General features: G+C 43.6%; 1 protein-coding gene across 1 annotated transcript in view; it reads right to left on the bottom strand.

Moving 5' to 3' along the window:
* Positions 1-2,360: 2,360 nt before the first annotated feature.
* Positions 2,361-18,208, bottom strand: part of LOC131959524 (SH3 and multiple ankyrin repeat domains protein 1-like) — a 48,024-nt gene continuing 32,176 nt past the window's right edge. The window contains exons 18-29 of the mRNA XM_059324732.1: positions 14,344-14,426; positions 14,067-14,191; positions 11,757-11,892; positions 11,497-11,577; positions 11,065-11,073; positions 10,852-10,878; positions 10,700-10,756; positions 10,400-10,521; positions 8,857-8,980; positions 5,532-8,769; positions 4,534-5,430; positions 2,361-4,255 (exon numbers count right to left, since the gene is read on the bottom strand). Coding sequence (XP_059180715.1) covers positions 4,204-4,255; positions 4,534-5,430; positions 5,532-8,769; positions 8,857-8,980; positions 10,400-10,521; positions 10,700-10,756; positions 10,852-10,878; positions 11,065-11,073; positions 11,497-11,577; positions 11,757-11,892; positions 14,067-14,191; positions 14,344-14,426 — 4,951 coding nt within the window. The 3' untranslated portion in view covers positions 2,361-4,203. The remainder of the gene's footprint in view (positions 4,256-4,533; positions 5,431-5,531; positions 8,770-8,856; positions 8,981-10,399; positions 10,522-10,699; positions 10,757-10,851; positions 10,879-11,064; positions 11,074-11,496; positions 11,578-11,756; positions 11,893-14,066; positions 14,192-14,343; positions 14,427-18,208) is intronic.

The raw sequence follows: 18,208 nt of genomic DNA, 5'->3' as shown, positions 1-18,208 counted from the left end.
TACATTAGCCAGAAGTTAAAGGAAAACACCAGTGTTACATTTCACTTACTGCTGTCTCTATCTACTTCATATTTTATAGTCTTTTTGTGACAAACACTTTAATAATCAGTTTTCAAAAGGTTTTTCCAGACCAATCACCCCACCACATAAGAGATATTGTTTGTCACTTGTGGTTGCAGAGCTTTGAAAGTATAATATGTAAGATATTCTAAAAAACAATCCCGCTTTACATCACACATGACCCACTAGAAGTGGGTGGTGGTGTCTGTATGAGCAGATATCCTGCCCTCTGTCTTTATTTTCTCTTTTTTCTTATTCTGCTGTGTTTGAGACATTTATGGGCATCTGCAAAGAGCTTTCAGGCCCCACGTGGGTGTCTAACCCCCAGCTAATAACAGCACTCAGGGTGTGGAGCCCGTTCTCATTCCTAGGTCATCAAACACCGATGCAGAACCGACGCGTCTGAATTATACAAAGTGGTTGTATTTAATAACCTGGGATGAAAACGGGCTGTTATATCGCTGTGTGTTTATATGTGCTTCAGTGTTTCTCACGCTCCTTGTCTCTCTGCTATTGGTGTCAGATTGACCAAGGGCGAGGGTGAGGCACACAAACAGAGGAGACAGACATGGCAGAAAGGCTGAAGCTCTGCATTTACACAAAATCCAGCAGTGCAGCACCTTCCTGCAGGGTTGTGCAGATGGAAACAGACTGCTGATGAGTGGGTGTGTTTATTTGTGCTTTAAAATGTAACCGTGGTGAAACAATCACCAAATAATGTTTTATTCCTCTGATTGACTGCTTTGTTATTGCTAAGGCTGCTCCCTCTCTTCATTCATTCCCTAGCTCGCTCAGCCACTACTTGTCTCACGCTGGCTTGCCAATTTTAAATGCTGTGTGTCTACAAACACCAACCTACAATAAATTACACATTAGACATTTAATATCAACCTAGACCTGTGTATGTGGTCCTTTAGGCTTTATGATGGCAGACACTGGAATAAGTTGCAAAGTTATCAAAACAACCAAACAACTTGTCATTTTGTCTGTTGCTTTCTTGGTTGTTTGGTGCCAAAAGTGAATGAGAGGATATAGCTCAGGAGGAATGCTAAAGGTAAATGCTTAGTTACAAGCTAGTGCTAGCTAGGTTAGCAATTCCTGTTAACATATTAACACTAATGGTATCTAGTCGGGTAGGTAGTTTCTGCTTTGTGTGTCCAGGTTTTGAGATATCAGCCTTTTGAGATTTCTGCCTCGTCCCAGTAAAAATTATTAAAATGTAAAGAGTTACAGTAACAGTGCCCCTGTTTACTCTCTACAAACCACACTGTGAACAGCCTCCATTGAAAATACAGATTGGTGACAAATCAAAGGAATACCTGATGAGTGAAATAATATCCTTGATAATGAGGGCCCGTGCAGTCAGCAGATCTCAACCCAAATGAACACTTCAGGGAGATTTTTGGACCAACATGTTAGATAACAGGCAGCACTCTCCACCACCACCATCAAACACTACATGGAGTCTTTTGGAAAAATGGTGAACAGACCTCAAGTGTTTTCCTCTATGGACTTTTTTTCATACTGTGAGAAGAAAAATGGCAGCTTGTGGCTTCATCCCCACAGAGACAAACAAGCCATGACATCTGTAATGTTGCTAACTATGAGCAGACTCCAGTTAGTGAAACACAAAGAAGGGGCAACCTGGACAACTGGCACACCCTTAAATAAAAATATATTCATATTGACAGTTTTCTAGCATGAACCTTGCTCTGGCCACCATGCTAGCAAACAACCTCCCATTTGTCTCCTTCCAAGTTGTTTTTCCATTGTTTTTCATGCCTTACAGGCGTCTTTTGGTTTGCTGCATGAATGCAGCCGCTGCTTGCTTTGAATTAAGCCATCTCATCTTCTCCCTCCCCGTGAGCTCTACTCTTTTGTCCTATTAGCTCACCGAGCCTGATGGGAATATAATCCTGGACCTGAAAACAATGTTGTGTTCAACCACCGCAGGGCTGAGACGAGCTGCTGCCAAATGACTCAATTCAAACACAGCACTTTAAATTGGATCATTATGTGAATCTGTCAGAAGAGGGAATCCAAGGAGAAATGAGAATCACGACAGGGCCATAGTTTATTTTAGCATTTATTTCAACACCTTAGTTGTACCTCTATCATATTGTTTATCAGTATATACTTTATTTTATTTAAAGCAAAAACTTTATATATATATTTATATTATATATATACCTTTTATCTCTGCATACTTACGCTCATACTGCACGTAGTCATATTCATTATGCATTTCACTAGACCTAAAATACTCTTTTAAATCATAGTATGTAATGCTTTCTACACTACTGCTCAGTCCTTTCACTTCTCAGAATAGTCCATCATGAGATAACATTGAGGCAACTCAGCATGAGAATACAGAGTCATAATTTTAAACTCACACAGAGAGAATACGTATTAACTAACGTGTGTCAGCGTCACTGGGGTCACTACAGGGCGAGCAGTATAGAAAGCATTTACAGAAAAATCCCAAAATGAAACAAAAGCTTCAAAGAATTTGTCCACACTATTTGGAAGACGGAGATTCTTAAAAATGTTTACATACTTAATATTATTATCTTTATTATGCTATATTTTTATGTTATCATTGTCATCATCATCATTACATATAGATCTATAAATGATGTGTTTTTGCCTGACAGTTGGATTCACTGCAGGGGAATGGCTAAACTGGCATTTTTAAAAATATCCAGGGCTTCATGTTCACCTCTATGCAACATATACAGTATTTACTTTATCACTCTGAAAAAAAACAAAAAACTTTTGAAAAGTGGGTCAGAGTGTTTCCTTTTGATGTGTGGAATGGGGGAATACTGGGATTGTCAACTAGTGAGAAAAAAATAATGTTTTCTGACCATTATAAATATGTTTTGGAAAAGGCATTAGAAAGAGAGAGGTGTAGGTCAGGGAAAGCATTTGGCCACCAACGCAGGCTGACGAACACTCGCGCACAAAATCAGACACACAGACTCACAGAGGCTGCAGGTTGAGGAAGTCAGGCAGACAGAGAAGCGGTAAAAAGCCCTTTTTTGATCACTGTACCTGCTGTGTGAGAGAGAGCGGTCAACATTATGGCATCAAAGAGGATGGATCCATCCCTTGACCTGTGCTATGGCCATAAACACCAGTAACGTCTACGAAAACATGATTTGCAGTTTAAAATGTCATGCAAACCATTTTCACTTCTCATATATTTCCTCTCTTTTTCTATGGAATAATCAGGAAAATAACAAAAGGTAATTTCACAACAATATCTTCTCAATACTTGTACGTCCTCGATATGCACAACTTCAATTCAACAGTTATAAATACCCTGACCAGTTTGAAATGAATGATTGCGATCAGCACTTCATACAAAACATATGGTTCTACTAATCCCGTTTAACATGTAAGATATATTTAGTGCTCGCAAAGTACATACATACAAAGCTTATTGGGGAACCCTTTGGGGGAATATGGCAAATATATAAAAAGAATACTATTGTTTTCTACCATTTTCTTCTATCGTCATTTACAAACAAATCTCTCATATTCTGACTTTGGCTCCTGAACTCACAGCCATTTGATACTCTGATCTGCTTAAAGCTACAGAACTGATGTTAGGATGTGGCTGTTTTCCACCAGAGTTTCTGGCTCAGCCACAAATCAGTAACATTTTTATTGGGGTTTACCCTTTAAGCAGCAACTTTTCAACTTTTCTTTGAACTCACACTGAAGTTTTTCTCTCAGTGCTGCTAAACAGCAGATGGTGTGAGAATCCATCTGTCAGTGTGTGTGAGAATATGAGTGTATGTGTTTGTCTTTTACAGCACAAAACGGTGTGTTAATTAAATGCCTGTCCATCAAAAGTTTTAAAGTATATTTTCAGTTTAAGAGCATGATTTTCATGATATTCTCACCCTCCTCAGACCCTTTCTTGACCAATGTCCACAGATTTCAACAGTATTTTCTAAATGTGTAGCAAATTTGCAAGAAAACACTTTTCCCCACACACACAACCAGCCCTTACTCCTATTTTAACACAACCTGTTGATGTCCACTGTTCTTCTCTTGCACATCCTCTGTTATTGTCCATCTTTGTCATATTGTTTCTCTGCCTTTGTTTCATCTTTGAATCACCCCTTCACTCTCTCAGTCTGTGTCTCGGGGAGAAGAAGTGACATGCAAAGGAGAGGAGAGCAGCCTGGGGAGAGAAGGAGGGCAAATCAAAGAATAAGAATGGGTGGAAATGAAATAAAGATAGAGCAAACTAAATGGGGTTGATAAAACAGGTTTATAAAGAGAAAGGGATGGAAAGAAGATGAGATAACTTATCAAATTTATCTAATAAAGAAGAAAGAGGATGGCCCAGCTAACTTCTAAGGAAGGAATGAGACACTTTCCTTCACCATCCGGTGCTTCCTTTTTCACCTTTGACCCGGTTGCCTCTACGTGTCCCAGAGTCTATTAGTCCTCCCTCACCTGTCAGTGAGTTTCTTCAGCGCCCTCTCGATGTTCATTCGGTGTCCCACACGTGTCACTCCCAGGTCCAAGAAGTCATCCTTTGTGAGCGAAGGCAGATGTGATCCATCGATCTCATTGTCTATAAAACGCTCTCTGTGTTCACCCAGGTTTAAGTAAGCCAGCCAGTCGGCCACGTCGTACTTGGTCCAGAAGGGCAGGGGCTTGACGGCAAAGGGTTTGGCTGGCGGCGGAGGGGTGAGATGGGGATAGTTGAGGCAGGACGGGCTGGGGGGCAAGTGCAGGGGGGAGGAGGCTCCAGAGAGAAAATGGGTGGGGGAAAGGGAGCGGGAAACGAGTAGGGGGTTTGTGCCGTGCACACCAGATGGGGAGAAGAGTGGAGGAGTTGAAGACCTGTAGGTATCTCCTCGAGGGAGGCCAGGCGAGGGAGGAGTGAGGGGCCCGGGGAATTCGAAGGGGTTGTTGTAGACCGGCGTACTGGGGAGGATGGGGAGCGAGGAAGGCCTAGGAGGGGCCGGGTTTGGCTGTTCAGTGTTATAAATAAGAGGGCTGGGAGCCCGCCGCCGTGAGACTGAAGACCGCATCTCCTTCGTGGGACTGCACTGAAAATCAAAAGTCTGCCTGCGGAACTTGGACCGATGCTTCGGTGATGTTGGGTATGGGCAGTAGGTCGGGGAATGGGGAGGGTGTGAGTGTACTGGGGAGGTGGGTATCTGTGGAGATGGGGATCGGGTCCAGTTGTGTTGAACTGGGACTTGAGGGGAAGGGGAGACGGAAGGGGTGGCAGACAGATTTGGCGTCAGGATCTGACGATGCTGTGGAGAAGAGGTGGGTAATGGCGAGGTGGAGCGGCCAGAAGGGGGGCTGTGAAATGCATCAGTGAAATCTGCTGAATACCTGGGAGACACAAAGACACAAACAAGAAACTTCAGTTAAAATAAGTAGATGTGCAAAGCCTCATTTTAATATTAAAGGCTGGTTGATGAAAACAAACAAACCTATGCATTGTGGGTGACTTTGGAGTGTGGCCAGTGTGCCAGTCATCCATGCTCTTCATGCTACTCATGTGTTGCAGCTTGGAACTGAGCTCATTGATGATGCTCGCCTTCACACCCGAAAGAGGTGAGTGAAGTCTGCGGCCCTCCAATAGAATAGCACCTCTCTGCACTCCTTCTCCACCGTGCTCGTGCTCCCCGACCTCAACCCAGCCCAATGACCGAGCGTCCATGGGCCTCTCTAAGCAGGCGGCCAGAGCGCTGTTGAAGCCATCCTCCATTTTGGATCGACTCTGCTTGGACTTTCTTTCATTTGCAAGAGATCCATCTAACCTAAGATCTTCTGGGATGTTTTGCCTCTGCAGCTGCAAAGGAGCAGGGTTGGTGCTGTTCTGCCTACGTAGTGCTACAGGCGGAACCCTCCCTCCTCCTTCCTTGTAGTGAGTCATCTTTGGAAACACAGGGTTTGCCAGTTTGGCGCTGTGCACCTCAAATGTTTGCCCACCTGAGTAGGCTGTGCAAGGATCCTGATGCTCACCTCCTCTCTCTCCCTCTCCTCCTCTCCCATCTCCTCCGATCCCTCCCCTCTCTCCTCTCAGCCCACTCAATCCCAGCATTTCTAAATGGTGGTCGCTACTGCTGTGACTGTCCAGCTCCTCAATCCCAGAATCCACCACTGCATCTTGCCAGTCTCCGCTCTTGGGTATAATAGTGGTGTGATGTGTGTGGTCAGCAGCTTTGCCCCCTGTACTGAGGCCCCCCTTGGGCCCGGCCATGGTCACGCTGTAGTCAGAGGATGCTGGTGAGGTTGTGGTGGTGGGTGCGTTGGTGGCCGTCATGGTAGTGGTAGCATAAGTCATGGTGGCGGTGAGGACGGCAGAGCCTCTGTCCTGCGTCCCGGTGTGACCAACTAGTGAGGGGTCGTTAGAGCTGTAATAGGGGTGAGAGTGAGACATGGGCTGGGGTCTGTGTAGTGATGAGGCAGGCAAAGCTGCAGCCGAGGTGGTGGTGGTGGAGGAGGGAGGGGGAAATATCTGCGGGGACGGATAAGACGGAGAAAGAGCTGACTGTGTGAGGTTGGCCACCTCGCTGTCGTAGGAGGTGAGGCTGGAGGCAGCAGAGTCACCGCCCTGTGGAGAGGGTTGGGTAGCGTTAGAGGACTTGATAGATGGAAGAGGAGGTGGAGGAGGTGGAGCAACATTAGCAGAGTGTTGACCCCGGTGCTGCTGAGGATACTCATGGACTCTCTCCTTCTTACCATTAGCAAACTGCAAGGGAGGGGGCAAGGGATCTGCAAAGACAAACTCGTCATCTGCATCTATTGAGGGAGCTGGTGGAGGGAGAACCATCAGTCCTAAACCTCCACCCGTCCCTGCTCTTGCGTCTCCCATAGTTTCATGTGTCTGTGCGGGGGCTGTGGGGACAGTATACTGAGGGATGTAGCTGGTGTTTGGAGCACTATCCATCTGCAGAAAGGAAGGTCTGCGGGGTGCAGGCTGAACCGGCGGTGGAGGAGGCTGCACGGGTGGAGCAGGTCTGCTGTCATACACCTCCTTTTCTCGTTCCCTCTCCCTGGGACTCTGTGGGTAATACTGGGTCGAATACTGATTGGTTCTGTCCTCTGAGAAGCGAACTCTAAGACCCTCCCTGGGACCTCCCTCCTTTTCTCTCTCCATCCTCTCCCCACCTCCTCCTCCCAAACGTAATATCCGTGGTGACTGCGGCCGGCTCATAGGTGCAGGCGAGGTGGTGGCGGTGGGGGAGCTTAAGTGGACGGACACTGGGGAAGTGTAGGTTGATTGTGTAGGGGTTGCGAAAAGGGAAGGAGTCGGTGTCTGAACAGGGGTAGGGAACGATCCTACTGTGGACAACTGGCGACCAAAGTGTCTCTCCTCTCTACGTGTCCTGCGGTCGTCCTTTAGCGCCCTCTCTCTTGCAGCTAGGGCCAGGCCAAGTGGGGACGAAGGGTCCAGTACTTTCCCTGTAAGTGGGTGGATAAAGGTAGTGCCCTGGCTGCCGTACATTGAGGGAGCGGACTTGGGCTGGCCATCCTGACTAAGGACTGGGGAAGAATACTCAGGCAGGCCGAAGGCGGGGGGCATGCTGCTGGAATAGTGCACGTAGCTGTCTCCAGAAAACATGCCCTCATCTATAGACTTGGAGGGTCGTAGACGAGGGGTGGGAACTTCCATTTGTGAGCCCTGTAAAGGCTGAATTCTTGTCGCCAGTGCTCCTCCCCCCTCCCCTGCTCCTCCTCCTGCCTCTCCCTGGATATCCTCCTCAGATGAGAGGAAGAAAGACGCGCTCTTTCTTCTCATATCTCGAAAACGTTCCCTTTCCCTGCGCGCACCTCCTCCTCCTCCACCTCCTCCCCCGAAGGCTGTACCGTAAGTCGAAGTGTAATCCAAGTGTTCCAGGTTTTGCTGCGAAGTCACAGATTGGGCAACAGTTGATGAAGGCAAGGGAGTGGACGTAGGGGGCGGAGGTGGCAAGGGGGTGAGTGGTGAGGGTAGACTGGTGTTGGGGCTGTCTGAGGTTGTATCTGCTGAGGTTTGGTCTTCTGCATCCTGCAAGGGCTCAGCTTCCATGCTGCTGCCCTGGCTGCTGCGGCCGCTGCTGCTGGTGGAGGGCGCTTTGACAATAATGGTGGGAATCGGGATGGAGCTCTTCTCTTTGGCTGCGACTCCTTTCCCTCGATGCTGCCTCAGCCCGTCTTCCACTTTCGACTGCTTCATCAGAGCTCCTCGACCACCCCTTCTGCCCGCCCCCCTGCCAACCCCTCCACCCTGCTCCCGGTTGGCCGTGTGCGGGTGATGCTGCGGCGCTTGTTGGGCCTTAGGCTTTGCACTTGTGGGTGGTGTAGCACTACTGTAGCCTCTCCTTAACCCTCCCATCTTACCACCACCTCTCCTGGGCGCCTCCGGCTCTCTGACATTCAGTCCTTCAGATTGTCTGCGGAGGGTGGGGACCATGACCTGCTGGTTCATCCCACCAGGCCCGCCCCTGTCCCAGCCTGCTTGGGTAGCATGTGCCGGCTGGGACTGAATCTGGTAGTGGGCTTGAGATACAGGAGGTATGGGCATAGCAGGCCCTCTCCCAGGATGAGGGCCTGCTGATAAAGGCGGTTCTGGGGCGGATGTGTTAGGGGGTGGGGGGATTTCCTCTGGTCCCGGCACTGACAGGCTGCGAGCCAGCTTCATAGCAGGTGGGTGAAGATACTGCCTTTCCTCCTCTGTCACACCTGAGAACAAGGACACCGGTGCTTACAAACAGACACTTAATAAAACTATCGAGCAGGCAGATGTTGACAAATGACAATTGCCGTTACCAATAGATTTTTGACGCATCATGACTGCATGCTGAGCGTGGCCTGGTTGAAAATGAGCTTGGTTGTAGCCAAAACCTGGTCCGGGCTGCACCATACCCACTGATGATTGCTGCTCATAGGGTTGCTTTAGGTGTGGGAGCACATTTTGAAAAAGGAAGCAAAAGAGAAGTTAGAGGAAGGAGGGGTTAAACAGAGGAGAGGAAACATTTACTCAGATAAAATTAAATCAAACTGATGTTGACTGTTAAGCTGAAATTGATTTGATATACAGAATAATGCAATACAGTAGAAGCAGTCAGTCCGAGTATCACAGTATCAGGCAACAGAGCACAGATGAATGGACACAACCTGACTCACACTTAAATAAATGTTTTCGTGTAGGTGGTCCATTGTCAATCATTTTCTATAAAGTGCAGTGAGGGCAGGGGAACACACACAGCTAAAAAAAAAAGAGCTGAAGACGAAGCTGCTTTAAAGATAGGAAACATTTTCAAGCATTAGTCACTTCCATGACTAAATATCTGCTAGATCCAGAAGCAGTGGAGAAGCTCTGTTTTATATGTGGATCTTGGTATGGGAGTGGGAGAGAGGTTCATAAATCTTATTGTTAAAAATGTGTTGATATGGAAAATGGGCCTCATTCACCAACCATTCTCAGGAGCAGTGGTGGAGTAAGTATTCATATTCTTTACTTAAGTAGAAGTACTAACACCACACTGTGAAATTACTCCACTACAGGTAATAATCCTGCATTCAAAACTTACTTAAGTAAAAGAAGAAAAGTATCATTATCAAAATGTACTTAAAGTATCAAAAATAAAATAACTCGTTATGCAGAATGGACCACTCCACTGTTTTTTTTTATATATCCTAAAAATGTTATTAAATTATTTATATTGATGTATTTGTGTAAGCAGCGTTTTAATTTTGTAAAGGTAGGGCTCATTTTAACTTCTTAATATACTGTTATGATAAAAAAGTCTTTTCACTTTAAATGTATCATGTTTTTTATGTTAAATCTTGACATGAAAATTAACTAAAGCTGTCAGCTAAATGTAGTGCAGTAAAAGTATAAAGTTAAATAAAATGGAAATACATAAGTAAAGCACACTAACCTTAAAATTGCATGAAAAATGTGAAAATCTGATTATTTTGGACATATATTCAATTGAAAATAGAATATTTTGTTTTTTTTGTAAATATACACTGAATTGTTATGCATTCAGTTTTTGTTTACTTTTTACAGTGTCAGGAAAGTCTGGTGCTCCACTGTTTTTAAGCTTTCAACTGGGCATACTTGACTTGATCGTCTCAACTTTTCATTTTCGGTGAGTTTACACAGCTGTGCAGTCTCATTCATCATTACAAAAACACATATGAACAATTAAGTGGTTTAAGAACACCTTTGTGATTCTGACGTATATATTTTGTTGGACCCTTTTAAAACAAAATCTAAGAAAACACTTAGGGAGATTGGTGAATGGGGCCCATTGAGTCTAAAAAGCTCAAACTAGGTCCATTTCCTTTCAATTCCCAACAGTACCTCATTGGAGACGTTGGGAACAATGCTCTTGCTCCGGTCCCTCTTGCCTCCATGACCCCTCTGGCCCTGGTTGTCTGATGTAATAGTGTGTTGGGCAGCAGCCAAGATTTCATCCAGTTTATCTAAAACAAAGAGCAAGCAGGGGAAGGGCAGAAAAGGAATGTAGAGAGGTAGTAAGAGGGAGCGTAAAATAAAAGAAGAAACATGAAAAGGAGCATTTCAGTAAGGCCCCTCCCATCCCCTCAAGGTTTAAAAACACCCTGTTACAGTATGACAAGAGCGCTGAGGGTGATTTCTTACTTAGTGCCATCTGATAGACTGTCCTCTTCTTATCAGGACCCAGAGAGGACTCGTATTCTGAAAAAGGAGGAGAAAAAGAAGAGCATCAAACAGGCTGACTTTTAATTAAAGCTCAGGGGCTGATAGGGGGAATGATTAAGGCTGATATTCACCTGCTTTCTTTTTCCACGGAGAGGCAGCTGTAGCATGCATAATTGGGGAAACAGAAATTAGGTGTGACTGGAACTGCTGTGTAGTCATGTGTATTAAGCAGATGAAAGGGTGAAATACATACTCAGACACATGTGATGGTGTGAATACTTATGTGATGAGGGGGATGATGATGGACATGATAATGAGAGCACACAAATCCATAATTCTCCCACCTTTGTCCACTGCGAGCAGCACATTTGGTTCAAAAGAGAAAGAAACAAAAAGCAGTTTGTGACTGATGGAATCACATGAAAGTATTATTTCACAACCTGTTTAATTATAACCTTCTTTACAGGTAATAGTGCAAATTAATGAAAAAGCTTTCCCCATCAAACTGTTGTTAATGAAAAAAATTAAATCACACCTGGCTCCCTGCACCAACTTGTTTAATATTTAATGCAGCGTCTCCCTAATAGTGCCATGGTACTGTACCATGATCCTGCACAGAAGCTGATAACCCACCAAAAAAAGCTATTTCAAATGTGACCTCCACAGAAGAAAGACTGTAGGGGACTTAAATCTAATTTACTTTTTACATGTTCTTTCCAGACCTCCCCTCCTCTTTATTCTTTGCTTTCAGCCGCTTGTCCCCTCTATCATCTTACCCATGTCTTCCAGCTCTGATGTCATTGACTTGGAGCGCAGGGCAATGGCAGGAGGAGTCAGTCTTTTACTCTGCTGCGGGGCTGCCAAGGGAAGCCAGCCAAATGCAGACTTAATGTTTAGTATTCTCGTATAAACATGCAGTCACCAATGACAACCACATTGCAACAGGCTTTTAGGGTGAGGTAAACACGCAATCAGCTTTATCGTCACATCATAAACACAGGATGGAAATGACATACGAGGAAAGTCTGACTCTTACCTCTCTTCCGAGCAGTGTCCTCCAGTTCAGGGTTTCGAGCAACCATGACAACTTTCACCATGAGACTGTTGCCGCCCTGCCGGATCATGTTGACCACCTGCCGGTGGCCGACCTTCACCACATTCTGGCCGTTCACCTGACACACACAGACATGGAAGGACTTTTTTTTTTAATTGCACCATTCATCATAGCCAGAAAAATGTCAAAACAGAAATTACAACCGGATTTTCAAATGTCCGACAGCCCTTGAACGAATTATGTGTGACGAATGCTTCTGTCAGGGAAGATAACCAAATCTAATTTAACCAAATCACTTTATTCCACATTAAATTAAAGAATTTGCCAAAAATTAAAAAATGTAAATAGTTCACTGTATATGTGGAGCTCCCATTTTCCCAATATTATTTTCACTTGCAAAAATCTTGCAAATATAGATTCCAATTTTTCCAATTTTTGTAATATAAATTAATTAATTTGCATTTTCTCTCTTTGATGATTTGTGGCATTTTAATGGTGTTATACTGCACAAAAGACATTTTTGAGCTCTCCCTACTTCTATCATGATCATGTCGTTTTCATAGAGGTGCAGAAATTATATACTGCAGTGAAAACTAGGCCACAGTGAGTTAACTCTGACAGGAGCAAAACTCGAGGTTCAGAGGGTTTAATGAAAAAACAATTGTGACAGGGAGTGTACACAAAAATTGAAACACACTTAACAGCAGAGTTAATGAGGGTCTTCTTGTCACGATTAGGTTAACTTTGGCCATGCACCTTTTCTATCTTTGGCGTAGGTTGTTGTTTCACATTTTGCAGTGTTTTGGATGAGTGCACCAGCGATTCAGGCAGAGACTACATTAAATCTCAGTTACAAAGGCTTGTGTAGCTACATAAGTGACTCATATGAGGTTGAATATTAATTAGCAGTATCTGTCAGCTTTAATAGAGGTTTGACAATCACCATTTTTAGAACTGAGTTTTCAAGGCAACATACGGGAACTTTTAACTTTTTAGGTACAAAATGTCCAGAAGGCTGCTGCCTGAACTGCTGGTGCTTCGCCCATGAGTAACAGCGGTCACAAGTACAAAAACCCTGAACCAACCGTGACTAAAATGCACTACATAAAAAATACACAGTATAAAATCTATAGTCCTTCTATCTACATATACTGACTATTGACACAATATCTGATGCAAACATAGTGAACGTGTGTTGTGGTTTGTGTTCATCAAACTTGATTTTTAAGTTGACCGTCAGTGAATTGTAAAATTACAACACATTGCAAACTTTTCTCTTTTTTTGGTTTGCATTTGGCTGCATTTACCACAGCATTAACGTCCATATCAACACCATCTTTCACCCCAACCTGCTCCGTCTCTCCACTCTCTCCCTACATGGGTTGCTGTGCCTTGTGTGTGTTTTGTGCATCTTTAATTTCATTACACTTTAATTTCCCTTTAGTTTACCATGAATGTACTTATTTAATCCTGATGGATTAATATAAGATATATACTTAAGGTTATATCATATTTTATGAGTCACATTTTGTACTGCTGTTGTCCATCCCACAGAAATGATCATCCGTGATGTTCGGTTCAGTGCATCCTAGAAGTTACTTTGTAATGAACATTTTGGTGATCAGTCTTCATTTCCTACATTTCCCAAAATGAGTTGTGACACTCTCAGAGGAACATACCTGCATTTGTTGCATTCATCCATGAAATAGGGTTGTGTATTGGCAAGAATCTAGTGATACACTACATATCATGATACAGTGGTTACGATTCAATATAGTGCAATATATTGCCATACTGTCGGAAGGTGACATATTGTGATTTTTTAAAAATCTGATTAGAAGAAAATTGACATGGTAAGAACACATTACCATATGCATACAATATGTTTACTTTTTCATCAGAACAGATCTGCATTTGCATTTATCACAGTCGTATCATCCAACATCATAGCACTTATTTTCGTCTGTCTGCTACTAATCTTTGCATGTAAACTATTGATAGTGTTTTTGAGAATCAATAGTAGAGAAATAATAGTATTATAAAACACAATATTGTGTATCAATATTTTCTTACTTACTCAAATATTGTGCTTCCTGTTGGTTGTTGTACTTATTATATAGCTTTTTCAGTGGGAACATCTGTAGTGTCTGTTTTACCAAGGAGTTCTTTCCGTATGGTTTATGAATTCTTATATTTTACCAGTTGGAAATGAGATATATTGTCAGTAAAACTCAGGACTTCAGATTAAGTGGAAGATTAAGTACATACATTCAAAATGCATCTTGTCCTTACCTCAATGAGGAAATCCCCCATCCTGAGGCCAGCTCTCCAGGCCACGCCCCCCTCATCGACAGACTCAAGGTACTGCAGCGCGGGGAACGCTGGCGTTGGAGTGAACTCCTCTATTGGAGTCTGAGCTGCAGAGGACGAGACACGAAGCATGAGTGGACACACATAACAGGGACATGAGTTTAAAAATTAAGGAAGAGAAAGAGAGATTAGAACGAGAGAAAAAGAGCATATGAGAAATCTGAAGACATAGAAACACATGAGGTGAATTTGGGCTCACCTTTGGCTCCCCTAAGCACAAAGCCAAAGCCCTCATTGTCTTTCTTCTGTAGGAGCACTGTCTTCTCCTTAATGATGTAGTCACTTAGAGAGAGTAAAGAGGGAGCAGAGGGGAGGAGGAAAGGGGGATGGAGAGTGACGGGGAGAAAGAGAAGGAGAATTGGAGAGGAAGAGAGCTATATGACTTCTATAGCAACAGAAAAGTCTTATTGTCATGCAAATAAAGCATTTTCTCAATGTGGAAAACAGCTATACTGCATCACATTATGAAATAACACTGCAGCAAAAGATAGGTTGGCTTGAAAATGTCATACAAAAAAGGCGCTGTGGCACAAAAGGGTTGATGGCAGGGATACAGTTAGTGTCACAATGGGAGGAAGTGTATATGAGATGACATTCCATACTATGGACTAATCCAGCTAGAGCTGACAAGCACTGGGCCGGGGGGACATTAGAAAAATGTGCACATACACTTCACTGATAATGGAAACTTCCAAATGCACCTAAATCGCTGCATTAGCTTTCACTGCCTCTGGCAGCTTTTGCAAGGATACTGTATTACCGACTCCAGTGCACCACTACCGGTCATACATGACACTTCAAATTATGTACCAGAAGAAGTCAGACAGGCCTCTAATCTCCCTCCACAAACAGCTCCTCGTTCTCAAAGTCCACAGCCTTGGAGGGCAGAAACAATCACAGACATTGATGATGCAATCTTATCATAAGACTGTTGTAGTAGTGTAACAGCTGGCCCAGCAAGCTCCTTCATTATTCTATTACCATGTCTGAGACTTTTTGGCCAAGCTGCTTTACAACCGCATCCTCTAATACAGGACTGGTTTAATGGACTCCACACTGCCACACACAGCCACATCTCATGACTCATTTCTGGACTTGACTTTCTAACAATGTCAATTTACCCTGGTTCTGTTAGAGAGCCCGGGGCTTGAGCTGAGCTGTATGATTTAAGAGGAATTCCAGATATTTCTTTCCCAGGCAGCTCGTTTCTGTGTTAGTTTGTGCTCTTCAACTTAACTCAAACTGACACTCCAACGGAAATCAAATCAAAGGATTTGATTTCCTCGAAGGGCTGAACTGTGAGTGAACAGGGTGAGTAGCCTGGTCGAAGAATTGTCATTATTTATAGTGATAGCTTTACTGCCAAAACAATGCAGTGCAAACGCTCCTGTCCACTGGTCCCTCCCCCTTCCAAATGGGAAGTTTTGGTGAATTGTGTGTGAGTTCACACCTGGACAGATGAGAAGAAGGGAATGTAAATGGAATTTTTCGGCCAAGAGTTCAATATGTCAGGCACTGCTTACTCCCAGACTGCATACAGATTCTCAATTTCAATTCTCCTTTGCTTCAGAACTGTGGCTCTTAATCCAACTTTAACTTTAAATATCTGTAACCTAAACCTGAACACAACAGTTTGAAAGGGCTGAGCAGTCAATTTAACTTTCAATTTTGATTGTGGTTCCAACAATACTGCTAATAAATTAAGTTATTCCAGAGTGGAACATCTTAAATATAGTTTACCAAAACATTGAACTTCTGTTCAGGAGTTTTCAGTGCTGTTGTTGCAGTCCATCACATTACAGAATGTTTTACGTATTCGTACATTCATTCATTCATTCATTCATTCATTCATTATCCTTAACCGCTTATCCGAAACTCGGGTTGTGGGGGGCTGGAGTCAATCCCAGCTGACATTGGGCGAGAGGCGGGGTTCACCCTGGACAGGTCACTAGACTATTGCTGGGTAGACACATAGAGACAGACAATCATGCTCTCATTCACTCCTATGGCCAATTTAGAGTCACCAATTAAACCTAAGCTGCGTGTCTTTTTTAGGGGAAGCCAGAGGACCCGGATTCAAACTTGTGACCCTCTGAGACCAAAGTGCTATCCACTACATCACCGTGTACAATCTATTTTATCTCTATTATTCATTTATTTGTCCTTTTTTTCATTTAAAAAAAATCTCAGTTGAATTCTATTTCCAGTTATATTTAAATTCACTTTCACATTTTTTAAAGTTCATTTAATGCATTATGTTTCCAGATTTTTGTATGTTACATAATAATGATCGCAAAAATGATCTTGATTACAATTTTTGCCATAATCCAGCAGCCTTACTATTCGATTGACTGTCAGACAAGCAGTCCTGCAGGGTAACTTAACCACTTTAAAAAAAACAACACACATTTAATAAATGGCAACAATTTGATTTACTTTTAGGTTACAGGCAGCAGAGGACCTCATCGCTCCAACTTCATTCTGCCTTCGCCACTCCTGAAACACCCATGTGTATACTGGTGCTAAAATAACAATAACAGTAATATTATATTCCACACCGTCTCCTACAGTACAGACCCAGCAAGGTTTTGTGTATTTAATCCGGCGGAGCATGTAATGAAGTTTGACTGTGGAATCACAGAGGATCAGCAGAGTCATGATGAGCGTTGGTCTACAGGCCTGAAGATCCAGACTTTGACACCAAGTCGTAACTTTAGCACTGAACAGACGATCGCTAGTTTCCCCTACTGAGGTCCATCCCTTGTGTGTTCTCCATCAATGTTACTGTTTCGCCAACGCACAGCCGCCTTCCAGCCATCTGCTCCTCACACCTCATTCCTTTTTCTCTCACCCTGTCCTCCACCATGCTTTCCCTCTCTGAGGATCAAAGTAGCAAGGAGTGGGTGGACGGATCCATTGGGCTCTTCATCCATCCACTTCTACAACAGGGAAACATGGCCTGGTTGGTCCTCCAGGCGTTTCTAAGCCGCATTGCTGGCTTGCACCTGATTTCCTTTACATATTTAAAGCTATTCAACTTGTCTGTCACCACACTGACCATTAATGCCAGGCCAATTAGGGCCATAAAAAGCGCAAAGTCCCTGCTTAATCCCTGTCGGCTAGTAGGACACACTCTCTTTGAACTTGCTGCAATGAAGCTGTAAGCCTACTAGAGACCAGAGTTATTATGTACCCTCCTGAGTCATCCTCTCTTCTATCCACAATTACTGAGAAAAAAGGCAGCTTTTTAACCATTCACCTGCTGAATGTACATGCAGATGGACTGTCTATGTGGGGACAATATCCACACACCACAAGTGAAGCTCTTGACAGATGTTAGCGACACACACTTTGGATGGAGACGCGGTCGATGGATGCACAGTACATATACGATAATATATGTACAGGAGCGATACTCCCACAGCAATCAGGCACTATGACGTATACACTTATATGTGAAGACCACACATATTTCATTCAGTGTATATAGTCGCATGCACACACATAAATGCATGCACAGAAATGACCGGTATCTCAAATTAGAGCTCGAAAGGGAATGACAAACCGCACTCGTTCCACTTATTGACTCATTCACTTTCATCCTTCTGTACAGTAAAAAATACCCCACATTTTAATGATGACACTGGGATACATCAAAATATGGGATGTGACAATAGCGTTTTTTTTAAAGGAACATGAATAAATGGGAAGTCCTGGTGAATGAAAAATATCTGCTTAAAGAAATCATGACTCAAAGAGAATGAAATACACCCACACTGTCTGACTGAAATGCATCAATATGTGCTCCCTTTCATGCACTAACACACACGCACACAGCGTTCAGAGACACACGAGAGGAAGACACAGAAATAAACATGCTGCAGAGTCTCCATTCACTTGCCACTTCCGTACCACAGATATTCACATGCATAGGAAAAAACACAAATCTAAGACACACGCACATATGCACACACGCACACTCAGAGACACACACGCACGCACAAAATACATAGCTTATTAGTCTGTCTTTGAAAAGGCACGGCCTCTCAATAGCATCATCTACC

Source organism: Centropristis striata, chromosome 21, assembly GCF_030273125.1.
Source record: "Centropristis striata isolate RG_2023a ecotype Rhode Island chromosome 21, C.striata_1.0, whole genome shotgun sequence".
Classification (NCBI taxonomy): domain Eukaryota; kingdom Metazoa; phylum Chordata; class Actinopteri; order Perciformes; family Serranidae; genus Centropristis; species Centropristis striata.
This window is presented reverse-complemented; position numbering and strand designations above follow the sequence as displayed.